Raw genomic sequence first — 18760 nt, 5'->3', positions numbered from 1 at the left:
TAAGAGTGGTTTTCTTTTCTATCAACATTAAATCCTTGATTGAGTATTAGTTTTAAGAAGAGTTGTGATTCTTATCTTGTTTGTCTTGGCAAACTAATCACTACACGCTGCATTAATTGATATCAAAGTCAAGTTGCACTGCATCAATTATTTAATTGTTGATGGAGATCTTGTGGGCTAAACAACAAAAAAATTCGTCCAAAGCGCGTTAACTAGCAGAGCAAGAATGTTAATAATTATTACTCCTAACTATCACCAAGAATATTTGAAATATTTTGAAATTAGTGAATTTTTTCAAAACCGTATATATTGTTTACCCAACGTGAATATTGTTCACTCACACCAGTGTGATGTATAGCACAACTCTAAAGATTGATTCAATGATTTGTTAACATTATAATATTAGCTTAGTTGTATGAAACTGTAACGTGAATTGAGTACATACCATTACTCTTACTTTTACGAATGATCAAATATCCTTTGTCTAATGAGTATAGATTTTGTATGGAAATTTTAGTATCTCCAATAAATACCATTTTACCATCATTTAAAAATATGTACCTCATTTTTTTTTTCTCATTCAATAAGCTCATATAGAAAATTTGAAGCTTCAAAATATTCTTTTATCACTAATCTTTAAAAACGTAATAGAAACTTAAACCTTTTCTTAATTTCCCTTGCAACATAATTATCAGCAAAATATTTAGCCAAAAGTCCTTGCCTTTAAATTCTCTAGGGGCTACCCGAAATTTCATTAGAAAAAGTTGAACCAAACTTGGTTTTAATGTACGCAAGCCATACTTTTTCTTCTACTTTCTTTCGCCATGCAATATTCCATTACATTGTAGCGTCTATCTCGTATATATTTTCATTGTTTGGCTGCTTGATCCATTATGTTAGGTAATGAATCGGCCACCTTAAACCCAACATATCTCTAGGCCCGGTCCAATATAGCCCATTGAGAGTCGGCCCAGACTGAGAATAAACTAGCTCACAATGGTCCTTCAACCAAGTAAAGAAAGGCCACGTTCATCCTTGAACGTGGCATACTCCCAACATCCAAGCCAAATCCCATGTTCATTAGAACGTGGTCCAGCTGTCAACGTCAAACCGAGACATGTGGTCCTAAGCATAAATTGGGAACCCACATCCAAAGCAAGTGTGGCCATGCCACCCACTAACACACTTCATGATCTCATGATCTTGGAGCAACCTGCAACCTACAATCCACTTCGTTAGCATTGCATATAGTGGATCATCGGGAACGTGGGGCCGAGAATTAAGGAACGACAATTGCTACCTAATGCCTTTAAAATGGAAGTTCCAATTCATTATTTGATAATCACTCTCAAGCTATTTCTTTCTCACTTGCTCTCTTTCTCTCAAATCACATATTGACTTAGGCATCGAAGCTATCTCCACTGGCACAACCTGGCAGCTCTTATCCTATTTTCTTTCTTTTGTAGATCAATGACTATTCAGATTCTATGCAAAGTCACTCCTTGAAAAACTATTATCAACACATTGTGTATGTATATATTGGGCAGATGAAACATGTTAACTCAGCAAAGAGGTACATGAGAATAACACTATAATACAAAATAACATTTTTATAAAATTTAACATAGGGTTTAACTCCATTGGTTTAACATTTAGTTGGCCGAACTCAAATAATTATTAGAGTAAAGCCCACTTAACTCCTTCAAATTACCATTCAAATGACAATCTAACCCCCCTTCCCCCCTTCAAAAAAAAACTATCAATTGCGACAATTTATCACCAAAACTACCAAAACAATGACAATGTACCCCCAATTTTAACAAAATGATTAAATTACCCTTACTAAAATAAAAACAAAAATACTAAAATTTAATTTTTTTTTTCAAAATTTTAAGGGTATTTTTGTCTTATTAAAAATTCTATAGGGGTAATTTCATCATTTTGCTAGCATTGGGGATACATTGTCATTGTTTTGGTAGTTTTGGGGGTAAATAGTTGTAATTGATAGTTTGAGGGGTAGATTGTCATTGGAGTGGTAGTTTGAGGGGGTTAAGTGGACTTTACCCTAATTATTAACTTGTTAAAAAAAAAAAAAACTTTCAATTAGTAGATTTCATTTGTAAATTTGAGATTTTTATTTTATTTTTACCTAATCAAGCTACTGGCCGTCCTACCTTTACGCATTGAATAATGCTATACTTAATCCTATTTCTCCGCACCCATTTATTCATACCCATATGTGACTTTTCAAACTACCATTAAATTAAAATTTAAATAATTTTTATTTTATATCAAATGAAGGTTTTAAAAGCAACCTATGAGCAGGAGAAAATAAGTATAAAGATGTATGAGTAAATGCATCATTACTCTTTTGTTGGACCATTAAGGTGGTGCAACACCTAAAGTGAACTAGAAATGCCTAAGAGTAATGGTGTTGCAAAACCTCAATGATCCAACTAAAAACTCTATTGTACCAGCAACTCCTATGACCATATTCATCAATATTCCCCTCACTTGAACAAAATTTCTGCATGTATAATTTGTCCATAATTAAAAAAAAAAAAAAATTATTTATCAATCGCAAGCTGGGGTATCACACTTATGAAAATGACTTAATACAAACGAGTATTTCCAAAAAAGAAAAAGAAAAAGAAAAGATATAAAATAGTATCCAAATGGGACATTACAAACAAAGAAAGAAATTATCTACATAATTTTATTTGATAGCTTTGTAATAATACTCTACTCTCTCGTTAGAATGCCCAACTCAATGCGGCAGGCGGCAGCATGGCACAGCCTATTTTTTATGACTCACCTACCCTAGCCAATTTTTCTTTGTCAATATTCAACACAACTTAAATAAAATATGAAATAAAAGATAAATGTGAGGAATTAAGGTGGCTGAATTTGATGTCCCAACAAACAATCTTTTTGTCATGTTCATATTCTTTTATGATCTAATGTTCTGTAATTTTGTTTGTAATGTAAAAGACTAGTTCATTACTAATTACTATTGAACCACAACACACATTTTTTTTTTTTTTTTTACTTTAAGATCAAAGTTTTCAATTTGATAGAATTAAAACTTAAGTTTTGGACCTAATTTAAATTCAAAAAATTCTTAAAAAGAAAAGTCACTTAAAACACATAACATCAATCAGTGTGAATGAGTGTAGAGAATAATAATATGCAAATAGATAACAGAAATGAACGTGAAAATAAAATAATGTCTGAGGCAAACGGACAATAGGTGGCCTAAGCATCATCTACCCATGCCCGTAGCAATTTAGGGTGTAGGCGGGAGATACCTTACTATTAAAGGTGGTTCACGTTACCCTCTTCGATTGAGACCAACTATGCTCTTAAGGGGTGACTGTGAGCCACTACCCAAGCCACCCTATTTATAGGGTGGCTTGGTGAGTCACGATCACCACCGTGGCTTGTTAAGCTATTAATTCACCTTTTTTTTTTTTTAATACATTTTAAAATTTTTTATTGGAGGCATAAATTGTATTTTCAAAACCATCTATTTAACAAATAAAGATTCTTCGAATTTAGAGTGAACCGAAACTCAAATTTGAAATTGACCAAATTGAAAATTTGGGTTGAAGTCAAAATGATCAAAAACAGAATAATCCTTACCTAATTTCCCCCTTTTTTTGACCCTCCATAATTATTTAAGATCAAAAGCTAATAAAAAGGTAACTTTTTGTTCATTTTTGTACTCATCGATGTCTAGACGAGTAATGATATAAGGAAGATTAAAGTCTTCTCAAATATGATGTGACATTTAATATTATCAATAAATCAAAATTTAATAATGATCATTTCAAATTCAATGGTAATTTTAAATGCCATATCGCATTTGAGAGGACTCTAGGAGGACTTTATCATTACTTCTTATTTAGGTACTCTCTTGATGTTTTTCTTGTGCCATCCTAATCTCATGTGAATATTATTTTATAATTTTTTTTTATAAAAAAATTAATCTTATTTCTCTTACTTGATTTTTATAAAATAACCCTCATCTAATTTTCCTTCTCGAATTTGGTTGGTATCCCAATACGTAAAGGGAAGTGCTAAGGAGTCAAACAAATGAACTTAAAAAAATTTTTAAACTGACGTGGTAGACCGTAAGTGACAGACAAGGGAGATAGAATTACATTTTTTTAATTTAAAAATCATTGCCATGTCAATTTAAATTTTTTTTTGGATTTATTTATTTGGCTCCCTAGCATTTTCCATACATAAAATAAAAATGCTATCAAGATTAGGAACTTTAGATAGAAAGTTTCAATCTTTGATGATCCCTTCAATCTATTTGAGCATTTTTTGTTATCTTTCCCGACTAAAAAAAGAGAAAGTACAATTGGATAATGAGAAAATTTCTCTCCTCCGTCCGGTTTATAGGATTTAAAAAAAAAAAAAAAAAATTCAATAACGCCGGCTATAAAATTGAAAGACAATTTGATTAGGCAGAAGAAGAGATCCCATGAGCCGCACCATCTAGACGAGGTGGTTGGTGACAAGCCATCCGACTCGTACCAGTTACCAACCCACTATATATCTCATTCAAATCTGCTTTTGACTTCACCAACCCAACTCCTCTCTGTTTTTCTTTCAAATCCACGCAAAGCCTTTCACATTGCGCAAGCTCTGATCAGTTTCGAAGTCTTTGAAGGGAGGAGGGAATTTGGGTAATAATCTTGCTCTCTTGGGAACAATGGGTGGTGGAGAGCGCAAGGTCTACACTCTACCTGAGGTTGCTGAGCACAACAGCCCCAAGGACTGCTGGCTTGTCATTTTCGGCAGGGTATGTCATATATCTCCGTGTAATGGAACCTGGGTCTTGTATATTTTCTGTGATATTTTCGACAATTGAGAATATAATGTTGTTGTTTTTCAATGGACAAGACATACACCAGGAATTCGATCTGGGTTTGGAAGCTATCGTTTTGTGTGTTGGGCTTAGTTCCTTTTTTGTTTTTGTGTGTGTTTGATTCGCAATTCTGCTTGGTATTGTTGTTTTTCATAAATCTTGGCCTCTTTGTGTGTGTAAGATCTGATCATGTAACGGTTGAAATACAAGAATCTGAGTGCTTACATCTTTATAAGAGAATATTATTTCTTGTACAAGTAACTGGCTTGCAAATGTTGGGACCTGAAATTGACTGGTCTCCGACATGCAAGATCAAAAGGATAGAAAAGTGAGATAGTTAGTTTACCATATTATTTTTATTTCGTTGTAGTGGGGATTGGTTTTTAATTGATCGGTTGGTGTGTGATATGCATGGTCCCCAATTTGAATATTGAGAGTTTGTTTGATATCACAAGGAAAGAGGATGGTGAAGATAATTCTCAACCATATTTTTTTCAAATAACTATCTCATATTATTTTTATTTCGTTGTACTCGGGATTGGTTTTTAATTGATTGGTTGATGTGTGATATGCATGGTCCCCAATTTGAATATTGAGACTTCGTTTGATATCATAAGGAAAGAGGTTGGTGAAGATAATTCTCAACCATATTTTTTTCAACTTTATCCATGATCACCACAGAAAGGTTTAAACTATATCAATCAACATATTTTTCAATCAAGAGTTTATTCAGTGCTCCACTTATGAAAGGAGGGCTCAGTTATTTTTAATTTTCTTTTTTTTTTTGGTGTGAAAATTTCATAGCTTTCATTAAAATCAAGACAAAGCATCTCGATCACCAATTACAGTGTCATGAATAAAAACAGGATAATCTTCTATCCAAACATTCTCTAGAGGGTGTTGGAAGGCTCAGTTCTTAAATGGACATGTTCAGAGCCTAAGGTTTCATTTGCCATGCTTTTTATAATCCGATAGTAGAAAAATTAGAAGTGTGTAAATATATGAAACTCTTTGACTGATTACTTGGATCAAAATGTTCCAATCTCTCCTAAATGTGTCACTTATTTAATGGCTAGATGGATTGGTTGGTGCTTCTTCTTTGATTGCTCATATACTGAATCCAAAGCAATTGGCTGTTTACAATCTTTTCTTCTTTTCTCCTATATTATTGATCTTTTAATGAATTAATTTAGCCAGCATTATCTATGGAGGCATTGTGTCTCTCGGATTATGATCTTCTAAATTTCCTAGAGCAACTCCACGGCAGAGTTCTTAAATCTTAACTATTATTTTAAGTTAATGATTCAGATTTTGTCATTTCAAAAATTATTACCTTTAGACAATCCTTAATTTTTTTTTTTCCTTAATTCATGTATCTCATCAAATTGTATGTTGAGGTGGCAAAATCTTAAACCATTTAATTCAAAATAATGGCTAGCGTTAAGAACCCCGGGATGGGGTTATCATAGGAAATCTAGAGGATGCAGATCTGTTTCTTTGTAATCTTTTTCTAATACCTTTCGTGTAGCAAATCTTTATCGCATATAGAGGCTTGCTCATTTCCTCATTTAGGCCATTGCAAGACTTGTTATTCCGTTGAATTTTTATAATGCCTTTTGATGTGAGGGAGATTTTGGTATGTTATTTTTTGTGTTACTGCAAATTATTAAGTACATGGTCTTCTCTCCTGGCCCCTCTTGATCACCAAGTATTGTTTGTATCATTTCTCAATTAAGTTACCATTATGACGTAGTCAGGAGTGCCATGAAATAAGATTTCCTTCAATTGTCCATCAAGACCTAAGTTTCTTAAGGGAAACAATGGAAATGCCTTTTCAGGGTATAAGCAAATGGCCGTCTTACAATTATATCATAACCTTTATTTATAAGAGGATTGAACCTTAAAACCCTAGTAACTATAGATCACAATGCTTTTCTTAGCTGGCTGCCTATTCTTTATTCTTAATTGAGGAACAAAGTAAGATCTATCATTGACTCCCTTTTCCTTTCATTTTAGTGTAATCAAGGTTCGTGGATGGGACTGTCGATTATTTGGTATTTCTTGAAGTCATCATTGACTAACTTTAGCTAGAAGTAATTGGGTGGGAATTACATTATCAAGTAGGGGTGTACTGTTAATTTCAGAAAGCGTGGTAGAAAATTAGAAATCCCCTCTACAACTGGCGAAAATAATTTAATAAAAAGGTGGTATAGTTGTGACAATTATATGGAATTTCCTAGACTAAAAAATGTTGTTTTTCTTCATAGAAAAATGAGGAAAAAGAAATTCAAATAATTTACTGTATGTAGTGTTCATTCTCCTTTGGGACATGTAAAACCTCTAGAAAGCCTATATGCCTAGTGTCTAAGAAAATTGCCTTTGAGCTATGTGGGAGCCCTTCACTAAACTTGAGATTTGAGGATTAATTGACAATTTTGTGGAGGTGGGTGAACTTTAATATTGGTGATCTTCATTATGCCTGGCTTTCTTTTGATTTGTCATGCTGCATTGTGGTCTTCCAATTGCAATATCCATGAATACTGTATCCTAATGTGCTGGAAGCCTGGAACAGGTATATAATGTGACAAAGTTCTTGGAGGACCATCCTGGTGGTGATGATGTCTTGTTATCTGCAACAGGTGTTATAAAAGTTGCAGTATTTTTGGCATACATTTAATTATGCATTTGCAAACATCTGCTAATACCGCCAACAATATGATTTATGGTTTGCAGGAAAGGATGCAACTAATGATTTTGAGGATGTTGGCCACAGTAGCAGTGCAAAAGCCATGATGGATGAATACTATGTAGGAGATATTGATTCATCAACCATCCCCACCAAGGTCACATACACTGCTCCCAAACAGCCTCACTACAATCCGGATAAGACGCCGCAGTTTATTATCAAGCTCCTCCAGTTTCTAGTTCCCCTTGTAATCTTGGGTTTGGCTGTTGGCATTCGCTTCTATACCAAATCTGCATAATTATTGAATCCACAAGAGGAAATTAGAAAGATCCTTACAATAAGTTCATGTATGTGGTGGATGATCCATTGTTATTTGTTTTTTTGTGTGTCTGGAACCCTTGAAATCAAGGGATGAAATTGATATTTGACTTCTTTCTGGGAATGTGTATGTCTTGTTTTCTAGTTTTCCTCCTCCCCAAAGTAATTTTCCTCTGGAATCTGACATGTGATGTGCTTTTTCTGTTCTGGGATAAAAATGTAGTTTCATACATTATTCATCTAAGTTTGTTGATGTAAAACAAACAATCCTAGGGTTCTTTAGTGAATGATAGATATATTTTATTAAAAAAATTCAGGATATTTTTTCATCATCACCCATACAAGATAAAAGACACAACAGCATGCATGAATCACATTAATGTCCAATGGAAAAGGCCAGCCGTTGTGTTCTAGGCCACTATGTCATTCATATAATATTGTTCACATTAGTTTTATTGGTTGTTTTATTCATACCCAAATCTATGTAAACCAATTCGATGACTTGACAATTCAGCCCAATTAATTAACTAATATATATTTATTTATATTAAGTTGAAATTTTCTTCTTTAATCCTGCTTTCTTTTGAGTTATGAGTGATGGATGCCATGCAACTAGGATGGTTATGACTTTCCCTTCATTTTAATCATTATCTTTATTTTCTCAAGAATTTGTTTTGGCCTTGCGATTTTGTAGGGGAAAAAAAAAATTTCGCTTTTAAACAAAATCACAAAAAATGCATGGGATATGGACCATTTCCCACTTCATATCTGGGTTTTGAAATAACTTTCCGTTTGTTTGAAATCCGGACTTTGTGAAGCAATTCTCCCATGCAAAAGGAGTTCCTATTAATGACTATTAAGTAATATCATCAATAGGATTAAGTAATGATAATGATGTATTCATCAAAAAAAAGAAAAGAAGATTAAGTGATGTCCAATTTGCTATACCAAAACCTTACTTAAATATCTCCTCATCATTCTTGCAAATTTCCTCACTAACATATTTCACATGAGAACCAAAAAGTCTACCATTGATCATGTTGGAGACTATAAATAACGAGGAGAAACTTCATACGCACAGCTAATCACATAATTATTTATGCTAATACACAATAAACTTTAAGCACTTGAGTTGTTTACCCAAGCACTAGGTAAATTAGGGGGTTCGAATTTGGGTCAATAATATGAAGAACATACTCGCTTGTCAATTGAGTCCACTCCAGAGAACGAGCCTAGCACACTTGTGACTACCCTATTCTCAACTTTGTTTTCCTATGAATTGTCTCTTGGTGACATAAGCCTTAATGGTGAGGAAAGAATATCACACTTGTGACTTCCCTATTCTCAACCTTTTTTCCCTATGAATTATCTCTTGGTGATATAAGCCTTAATGGTGAAGAAAGAATACAAGTAGTTCATACAATTTGGGATGTGCTCATTGAGTATCATAATTTTAAAGTTAAAAGATGAAAAAGTATCTCTTAATCAGCGTGTGCTTTAGAATAGCATAGAAAGATGAGCTTATTTCCTCTTTGCCGCGTAACAGACCATTTTTGTGTTCATCCAAAGAAAAAAACATAAGACAAGAAGAACAGCCTGCGGCCAACCTGCATGAACATAACTATGGTATTCGATCGGTTACAAGAAAACAAAAGACTAAAGGATCTTAATCTTTTAAGATAACTTCAGATCTCTAGAAGTGAACCAAGTTACCCAATTGGAACCAACTCTTCATGCATTCCAAAGATCCCTTCATAGGTTTTGCCGCCTACTTTTGTAATTGAGTGAAAGGAGAGACTCTATAAAAAGATAAAAAGGGGCTACCTGAAAGTCCCTGATCTCCATTGAATTTTCTTTAGTCATATCTGCTAAGGAAGCAGAAACAATGGGAGCTACAACAAGGGAAAAAGGTGTCCTCAAATTGGTGCACCCAGGTAGATATGTGGAGATTCACACAGAACCTATAACTGCTGCAGAAGTGATGAGAAGGAACCCCAGGCACTCCGTTATTCGACCGGATGTGTTTGAGTGTCCATGGATTGTGGTTAAAGCTGAGGCAGTTTTGGTTCCTGGTAAAGTATTCTTCATTGTTCCTAATCACAAAATCTATAAACTGCTAAAAGCCAAAGGGCACTAAAGCCAACGTTCATCTTCAAGCCAAATGCAGTCTCCAAAAAATCATGCCAACCAACAACATCATATACAAACTTCGCAAATCACAACATACGCTGGGGTGACACCGATGCACCTAAGCCACAACCCGACCCTTAGGCATCAATTTAAGAACACGAATTTAAATGATCTACTAAACTCCTGGGAACACGAGCGTGACAAGAATCACAAAAAGCACTCCGAAGTAGAGTATCAGTCTCAGGCGATTGCTGAATACAAGAGAACTCGACAAATAATCAAGCAGAAACCGCAGGAAGATCCAAGAACTGAACTTGGATTTCCTCATGCTTATCAAAAGCCATATGGCAGTAAAAGCATCAGTACAAAATTGCCAAAAACAAAAGATCCTGCCCTAGAGTCTGAATGTAGCACTAGCAAACAGGTAACTGTGTGGAAATCTTGTCTAAGGAAACCAGATAGTTACCGTAAGTTTCTTAATTTAAGGGTCATTTTTGACTTGCCAATCAATAATGAGCGGCGACAAAGGAGAGCCCCAGTATCTGCAACAGAATTTGCAGACTTCTTGAATTGGTGAGGCCTCTTGGATTATTCAAACTTTTTCTCTATGTAGCTTGATTATGGCCCTATAGGATTCAGTGACAGCTCAATTAAGATGTCTTTACTTTAATTTTGTTTATTCTATGTATCCAGTGGTTATTGAATATCTCAACCGGCATAAATCACTTTACTTGTCATGTTGATCTGTTCTGTGTAACACCACCTACATTATGTAACTTCAAGCCATCGAAATTTATCTTTTTTGAAAGTTCATTCATGTCAACAAAAAAATGCAGTAACAAAGAAAAGCACAAAAAAATTGTGTAGCAAACACCATTGTTTTTCCCTCACCCATTCTCTTGGCAACCTAACAGAGCACTAATTTCTGTTACTAATTTTTTCACATATGATTAAGTCATTCATGGCCTACTCCTCAACATCATAGACAATTAAATTCATTCAGTAATTCTCAAGATAATATTTTATATTCAAGATGTATGTACTTCCCCTCAAACACATCCAGGTCCCATATTGACAATGCAAAAGCGAGAATTGGTAGTTAGTTATAGCTCTATCATTAAGAAATTGCAGATACTATACCAAATAAAAGTTTGACAGACAAGCTAGGAGTGCAAAGGTTTTTCTTGGAACAACTACTAAAATAATGTTGTAACAGTCGTTGCAATTGTTGCTGCAAACAAGATTCATTCAGAGCTTTTTAAAATTTTCACTGGGTCAGTCATAGGTATAATTACACTTTGTTGTGTCTATCAACATTTTCAGGATTCCCACTCTTTTTCATTGAGAACGATATAAAATATTTAGTAGAGGATTTAACCTGGAAGAAAAGGGGCAAATTAAGGAAGAAAAAGCCTGTTTTAATCTAGTAAGAATTTCAGGAATTACTTGGAAACTATATTGAAAAATGAAATTCGGTGAGAGAAGATGAGGCAAATTTTAAGAGAAAAAGAAAAGGCAGAAAATAGTCATCTTGAAATTAATTTTAGTTGGGATTATTCTGGAATTTCATAAATCATTCTTAAATTACTACAATGTTAACTGAAAGAATTACTTATGAGGAAAAAACAAATGATATATAACAGAGATATGCAGAGCCCAGAGGCATGTATGGAATGGTACCAAAGAATTTACCATTTATCATGAACTTAATTGTCACATCAAAAGTATTTTAAATATGTATAAACATCAAAGCAGTAGCCACCAAAAACCATCACTTGCAATCGAGAAGAGCCCCCTATCTTGCTAACTCAAAGCACCAGAAATCATTTACAAGGTGGCCAAAAAGGAAAAAAGAAACATTATAAAGTGAAAAGGCCACCACAAACATGACGTGCAGATACTCAACAGATACAAGGGAAGAAAAAAAAAAAAAAAACCGAGTGATGTTAATTACCTATTCTGTGCTTGCACATGTTCTCTCAATAACCTTAGAGTCTGTTCTATGCGAATACTTTGATGGAGAACTTGATCCCCTCGAAGAACTATGTCCAAAGAAGCCCAGTTTACCAATTTTCTTTGAGAAAGAACTCATAAACTTACGAGAATTGGACTTCTCCATATCCCTTTTCATACAAACATGTTCTTTCTCCAGATCATTTAGCCTCATCCGCAACCTCGCTAGCTCAAGTTTTAGCTCACGATTTTCTCGTCTCAATGATGCATAGTTGTCTCGTGGAGACATTGCTGCACTTAGCGCACCACTGCTGATCCGCCATGACTGGTGCATTGGCTTGTGGTCGTCATCTCCATACGAACAGCTCAAGGAATTTCGAAGCCTTATTTGCTCAAAGTAGAGCACTTGTACAATAGATTGGAGAGGGAGGCGCTCATTTTGTGCAGCATGTGCACCAGCTTCCTGCGAGAGCTTTTGGAAATCAATCATTTTGCATAGCTTCTTCCGGTCAAACTCTGGTAAACCTTGATGTGCCTGAACATGCATTTACTTTAAATCAGATATAAGGAAATTCCAAAAACCAATTGGTAATATAATTAAACTCTGTTTACTCCCTGTCAATCTCAGTGGTAATTACAAATAGGTGGTAGAAGCACCAGCAAAATATATTTCAAAGAAAACTTGGTTTGCCTATTGGATAAAAGTAGAACTAGCCAAGTTTTTTTTTTCCTTCTTCTTCTCTCTTGAAATTGATCATGACTATTTCTTGTATTAAGTCTTAGGAGGGGAGTCGTTGGGCAAGTGCTCCCTGTCAAGAATCAAGATCAAGTATCTGTAATATGCAGTGGAAGCCACCTCCACAATCAATCTGTTTCATGTTGCACAATGTTTTTGTCCAGATAAAATTGCAAGCAAAGATGAGCAATACATACCTTCAGGTAAATATCAATGGCTCGATACAAGCCATCATGAACGGTGCGTGCATGTGTCGGCAAAGCCTCTGCAATGACCATGAACTTAGCAAGCTTGAGATTTGCGTCAGGAGCAATTTCGGCAAGGTAATTATCCACTAATTTTGCAACTTTGAACAAGGCAGATTGGGAAGGTGAATGAGGACTATCAGATTCAAAAACAGAGGCATCTTCCATATCATCTTCACTATCATCTTGCTGTGAGAAATTTACCAAAATTCTATGAACTGTATCAACATCAAATAAGGTATCGCCTGCATTCCTAAAAGAAGGTATCAGAAGATCATCAAGTGTAGCAATATCCAACTGGGACCCAATCCTCCTCTCCAGATCAAGCCTACAAGCAACTGTACAATCAAGCATAACTGCACTTCGCAAAAGTCCAAAAAGGAATGTGATTGGAACAGCAAGTTTCTCAACAGGTAAGAGGCTGACAATTGTCTCAACCACAAGTTTTTCATGCCCATTTGAACCTGAAAGAAAATCAGCTTTTGCCTGGCTAGATGGATTCCATAAGCTGGATTTCTTTGTCAACTCCTTCTGGGCATAACCAACGAGGGATGCACCAATACTCTCAGGACGGACCCCACGGCACTTCATTGCCGTCATGACTCTTTGATACAAGTCAATCCGCAGAACAGATATATCTTCTATCCACCAGTCCTCGTCACGCTTCGCTTGCCTGTTCATGTTAAGCCTTCCTGAGCTGCTGTACTCTAAGCGTGAGAAGCTTGAAGCAATTTGCTCTGCACAAGCCTTTGAGGCTATTGCATCTATGCAACGGCTAACTATTTTCAGCTCATCTGCAAGAGGGAGCAGGTTTTCACATTGTTGCAAAACCTCAACACATATTTCAAGGTTCTTGCAAACAATACTCTCAATATATTCTTCAGCACGAGAATTAAGATTATCTTTTGAAAACTCTTCAGTCATTTCAAGGTAATCAGAAACACAGCACAGCTGAGCAACATTCATAGATGTAATTTCGAAGTTGATTCCATAACAGAATTTTGCTGCCAACTCAAAGGACTCTGCACCTCCTGGTAAATTAAGAAGCTCTACCCTTGACATATCAGAATCCCTATGTTCTGCAACTAATTTTCGGATTCGCCCACTTCGAGAGACAAGAGGGAACTGCATTTGAGAATCAAGACAATTGAAACCATGAAAAGTATGAAAAAATAGTATCACTGCTATGCATAAAGCAACTTCTTATAATTAAACCAATGGTTATTTGCTCCTTTCTTCTTTTTAGATTTCTTTTAGTGGTGGAGGTTTGTGGGAGAATTGATGGAAAGAGAAGGTTATAGGCACTCACTCTCTTTATGTCTAATGTCGTACTTTCTGCAACTAGGTTATTGTCTAGGGTACAGCAACTAATCTTGGCCCTTTAGTTAATCATTTTCAAGATAGTTAAGTAGGTACACAATGATAGGAAACGATGCTTCACAGCTACAGTTCTGTTAAGTTACCCAACCACAGAATCTATGACACTAGTAAAGTCAGGTGAGCAAGAGCATCACAAATCCAAGAGTGTGTGCCTCATGAAAACATAATTGTGACAATCTGTAAGTTAGGTTTGGTGGAAATATATAATTCTGACAATAAACTAAATTTGAAAATGTTATTTGAAATTTATGACGAAGAAAAAAAGCAAATTAAAAAGAATTTCATATTCAAAATTCTGGCAACATACATCTCCAATTATAGAAAACGTTCATGCTTACCTAACTTTTATGTGTATATTTTAGTGGTTAAAAAAAAAAAAAAATGCAATGAGTAGCAAAATATCTGGACAATCAAAATAGTTGATTACTCCCAATTAATCAGAGACAATCAGAATGAGAGACAATGGCTTTCCTTTTCTTATATTCTTATTTTCCTCCCCTGACATACATATTTTTTCCTTCCAATTTGATTCTTCTTCTTTTCCCATTTAAGTCACAATTCCAGCAAACTTGAATTTGAGTTCAAGTCCCCTTGTTTTTTTGGAGGTGAAATTTGACTTTAAGACCAATTGTAGCCCCATCCCACACCTTACAAGTGAGATAAACCCCAACGGCAGATGTCAGGTAATATTCACTAGCAAATAATACCTGCATCAGATATTCATAAGCATACCCAAGAAAGAGAGAACAAACTAGATTTTCACACCTGAAACATAGTATGTATTTAATGCCATCTATTAACTCATTCTTTATGTTTACAAAAGATAATACAGCTGAAGCGAATACCACAATGAAATTGCATTCAAACATATGCATCGCCAACAACTAAATAAAAGAAGCTTCATCCATCACAAGACGCATGCTCTCAATCAGAATATAACGAACAAATTCATAATAAAACAAGGCAGATAGTTACCTTATGTAAATGAAACGTCCCTCCACTCACTTCTATGGTAATATCACTTGGAACATCTCGAAAAATCCTACAACAGGTTATCAGCCAATTACTGACAAAAGAATTATTGCATTTGCATCCATAGAAGAAATGAACAAGTGGGTTTCCAGGTTAAGTTGACAACTTTTAGATCCTGCTCTGACGCTAGCTAATAACAAAAATTATCTTGTTTAAAGATACATGTGAACAACACTAATTGAAGTGTAATTCTGATTCAGGGATCAGCACTAGTTCTAAGCCTATAGATTTATGTCAGAAAATATAAAGAGTTTAGTGATAATCTATTGATTTAACACATAAAGAAATCACTGTTTCTAGAGCATCAGCACTTAAAATATTATAATAATTATTACCATTGAAATATAACCACACAATTTGGAAGGGTAAAAGGTAAAGAAGTAAGCCACATACATTAACACCTGAAAGGAATACTGTACGTTCAAAAGCATTTGGAAGAAATCACATATTTGTTAAAATGTTATATGCAACAGTCAAAAGCTATCATTAGCCATAAATTTAGTTGCAAAATTAGAACAAGACACTATAAATATTTATCAATGCCGACAAAACCTTATATATTCGTTATGTGTTGTAAAGATTCTTAAATCTGAAAAAGAAATCTTATAACAATAACACTTACATTGTTTAATGTGTGTATATGTACCATATGTACACACATATCACAAATTGAACTCATTCCTTCACTTTGGATCTCTAATGTTAGTCTCTTAAAGTGCTTGTTCTCAAATATTAGTAGTAATGATAGGTAACAGGAATATGCAAATAAAGCAGAGATGGCATCATTAGAGTGAATTTTTTTTTTTTTTTTTGTTTTCTTGTTTTGGGAAAATACACTTGTGGTGCACATGTGGCATTTTCCATTTATTTTAACCCAAATGCTAACGGAGGGTGTAACTTGTAACAGGGTGATAGTTGGAGGTGATCAAATGTCACATTTTAAACTTCAATGGTCTAAGTGCCAAAGGGGTGGTAGTTTGGGGGTGCTATGTGTATCACTAGAAGTGGAAAACTCAAAATGGACAAACTAATTTAACAGAAAACTAAAAGGAAACTCTAGTTACAAAGGAAGGAACTCAGTCAATTAAGATCGAAAGAAGTGCAATATATTAAAGACTATGGATTAGTACATTTAATTGTAGAAAAGCCAAGTCAAGGGATGGGTAAACCAGGCTGCAACCCGTAGGTTTTCCCAGTAAGTTTTAGAAGGAGTGCCTTGAGGTAAGGCACCAACAGAACACTCCAAGGTGCAGATACTTAACGTTGGCTCTCCAAAGGCCTTTTACTTTTAGTTTAGGTGCATCCTTAAGGCTCAAATAGCACATCTTTTCTGCTAACATGGGATAGGCATTTTCCTAGCTGGACCAATTAGTTAATTGATAGAATTGACCATGGTCAAAACTACGACAATAAGAAAAAAGATTATCTGCTAGTTTTTACATGAAAATTAGTTGATCTCGTATGAAGCATCTTGACCTTTGGTGATACAACAGTCCAGCAAGATTTCTTCAGGCTTGTGTTTTGCATTTTCCTTTTGGATACAAATTTGAGATTTTAATAGCATACCATGCTCTCTTTATTACACAACTTTTTTTTTTCTTTAGGGGTTGGGGGGGACAAAGCTATTCAACTCTTACTGCTGAATGCTCAATTTTCAGCATTCTATTTCTTCTTGCACGGTTCTTCTCTTCTGGTCTGTTAAACTTTACAGTAATGACTTATCCCTCACGCTTTAAGGCTTATGCCTGACCTCATGGACTAGTGACAAATTAAAATTTACACTAGTGAAATATTCTCAAGTTAAACATGAAGAACCAACACCTAAAGCACATTAACATTAACAAAAGACATCATCATACACACAAACAGCAAAAGAAGAAATCAGGAACAAAAGATAGAAAATTGGAAGTAAATCATACAATCAGAATATAGAAATACCATCAAACAAACCTTTCAGCACATCACTCAAGCATTTTTTAAAACAGAAATACATGCATACAAATTATTAAATTTATTTTAAGGAAGGCAGTAACTGAAAATCTGATACTGAAGTGTATTAAACATCAAAACATATCACTCATTGCATCACTTCAGCAACGATAGAATAAAAAACTAGCCATCCAGTACACATGAACAGGAATAAGAACTAATTACAAGATAAAAGGCATAAACCGAGATATCAAACAATTAAGAAATGAAAATATATGCTTATAATAAAAATAAGTAAAAATATGATAATTGGAGTGAATTACAACACTCAAACATAGAAAAAAAAACAAATGCATAAAACAAACCATTCTTCATTGCATCGCTGCCGCGCGCACTTGGCCAACGACAGCTGCTGCTGCTTGTCACTTCGGTCCATGGAGAGCAAGAAAATCCAGAGAGAAAAATGGAAAAAGAGAGAAAAAGAGGATAGAGGTGTTGGTGGTGAGGTTGAGAGAGTGAACTGGGAGAGAGAGAAAGAGAGAGACAAAGACAGAGACCCAGTTGGTGATGTTGCTGTTGGTGAACTTCTTCTTTGGCCATTTTCGTCAAACAGTTGGTGTTCAAAGCCATGGATTGCAATTGTCCAAAGTAACTGGGCCTCTCTTGTGGGTCATACTCCCCTCTTTTTAAGGCTTTGATATCACAATTAAAATGTTCATAATCTCTTCCACTCCAAAACCCAATATTTTTCTTCACAGTTTGGATTTAGTTAATTTCTTTACTATTATTTTGGGTAAAGATTTTGGCTTTATTTAAGCAGGTAATAGGGCGCAAAAGAAGGAGGTGTTTGTGAATGACTGAAGTGTTAACAGGAAAGTCAAAATGACTCATTACGAACAGGGGCCTAAAAAAAGCGGGAACAAAAAAGTAGTTATTCGCTTTAGACAACTTTTGACATATTTCACCTTTTGCCCCCACCTTTAACGGTGAAAACTGAAAAGTGAAATATTCTCTTTGTCATTTTACAATTTTGCTTCTTGGCCCGTTGTTTTCTACTATTTACATGAATATCAAAAGATTTGTTCTTTTCTTTTCTTTTCTTTTCTTTTAAACGAAGAACCTCAATGGTCCAAGATGGCTGCCTAAATTCCGGATATTCATGACTTATTCTCAACATGATAGATTTAGGAAATAGGGCTCTCGGGTGATAAAATTGCATAAAGATCTCGTGTAATAAAGTTGTCATATTGCACTGTAATAAGACAGTTCATGTTAGAATCTGTCCAGATCTCACTTGTTTGGTAAGTGTTTGGACAACTCAAGTGAATAAGGTTCTGACAAACTCTTATGTAGAATAATCCTATTGTATGAAATCCAAATCCCTTACAACCTAATGGAGTATTCCTGTACAGAATTAAACCAAAATCTCGCTACCGAAAAATATGACCCCTGACCAATCAATATAGTTGAAA

At 34.8% G+C, this 18760-nt stretch overlaps 2 protein-coding genes across 2 annotated transcripts; one reads left to right on the top strand and one right to left on the bottom strand.

Moving 5' to 3' along the window:
* Positions 1–4473: 4473 nt before the first annotated feature.
* Positions 4474–8037, top strand: LOC132165743 (cytochrome b5-like). Its single transcript, XM_059576421.1, has 3 exons — positions 4474–4813; positions 7452–7518; positions 7613–8037. The coding sequence occupies exons 1-3, from the start codon at positions 4724–4726 to the stop codon at positions 7861–7863; spliced, it is 408 nt and encodes a 135-aa protein (XP_059432404.1). The 5' UTR covers positions 4474–4723; the 3' UTR covers positions 7864–8037.
* Positions 8038–11680: 3643 nt separating this feature from the next.
* On the bottom strand, positions 11681–18103 carry LOC132166053 (BTB/POZ domain-containing protein At5g48800). Its single transcript, XM_059576804.1, has 4 exons — positions 17654–18103; positions 15303–15369; positions 12900–14072; positions 11681–12501 (listed from the first exon to the last, which is right to left on the bottom strand). Exons 1-4 carry the CDS (start codon positions 17722–17724, stop codon positions 11968–11970), a joined length of 1845 nt encoding a protein of 614 aa, XP_059432787.1. The 5' UTR covers positions 17725–18103; the 3' UTR covers positions 11681–11967.
* Positions 18104–18760: the final 657 nt, after the last annotated feature.

Source organism: Corylus avellana, chromosome ca11, assembly GCF_901000735.1.
Source record: "Corylus avellana chromosome ca11, CavTom2PMs-1.0".
Classification (NCBI taxonomy): domain Eukaryota; kingdom Viridiplantae; phylum Streptophyta; class Magnoliopsida; order Fagales; family Betulaceae; genus Corylus; species Corylus avellana.
The sequence above is the reverse complement of the archived record's forward strand: the minus strand, read 5'-3'. Positions and strand labels throughout refer to the sequence as shown.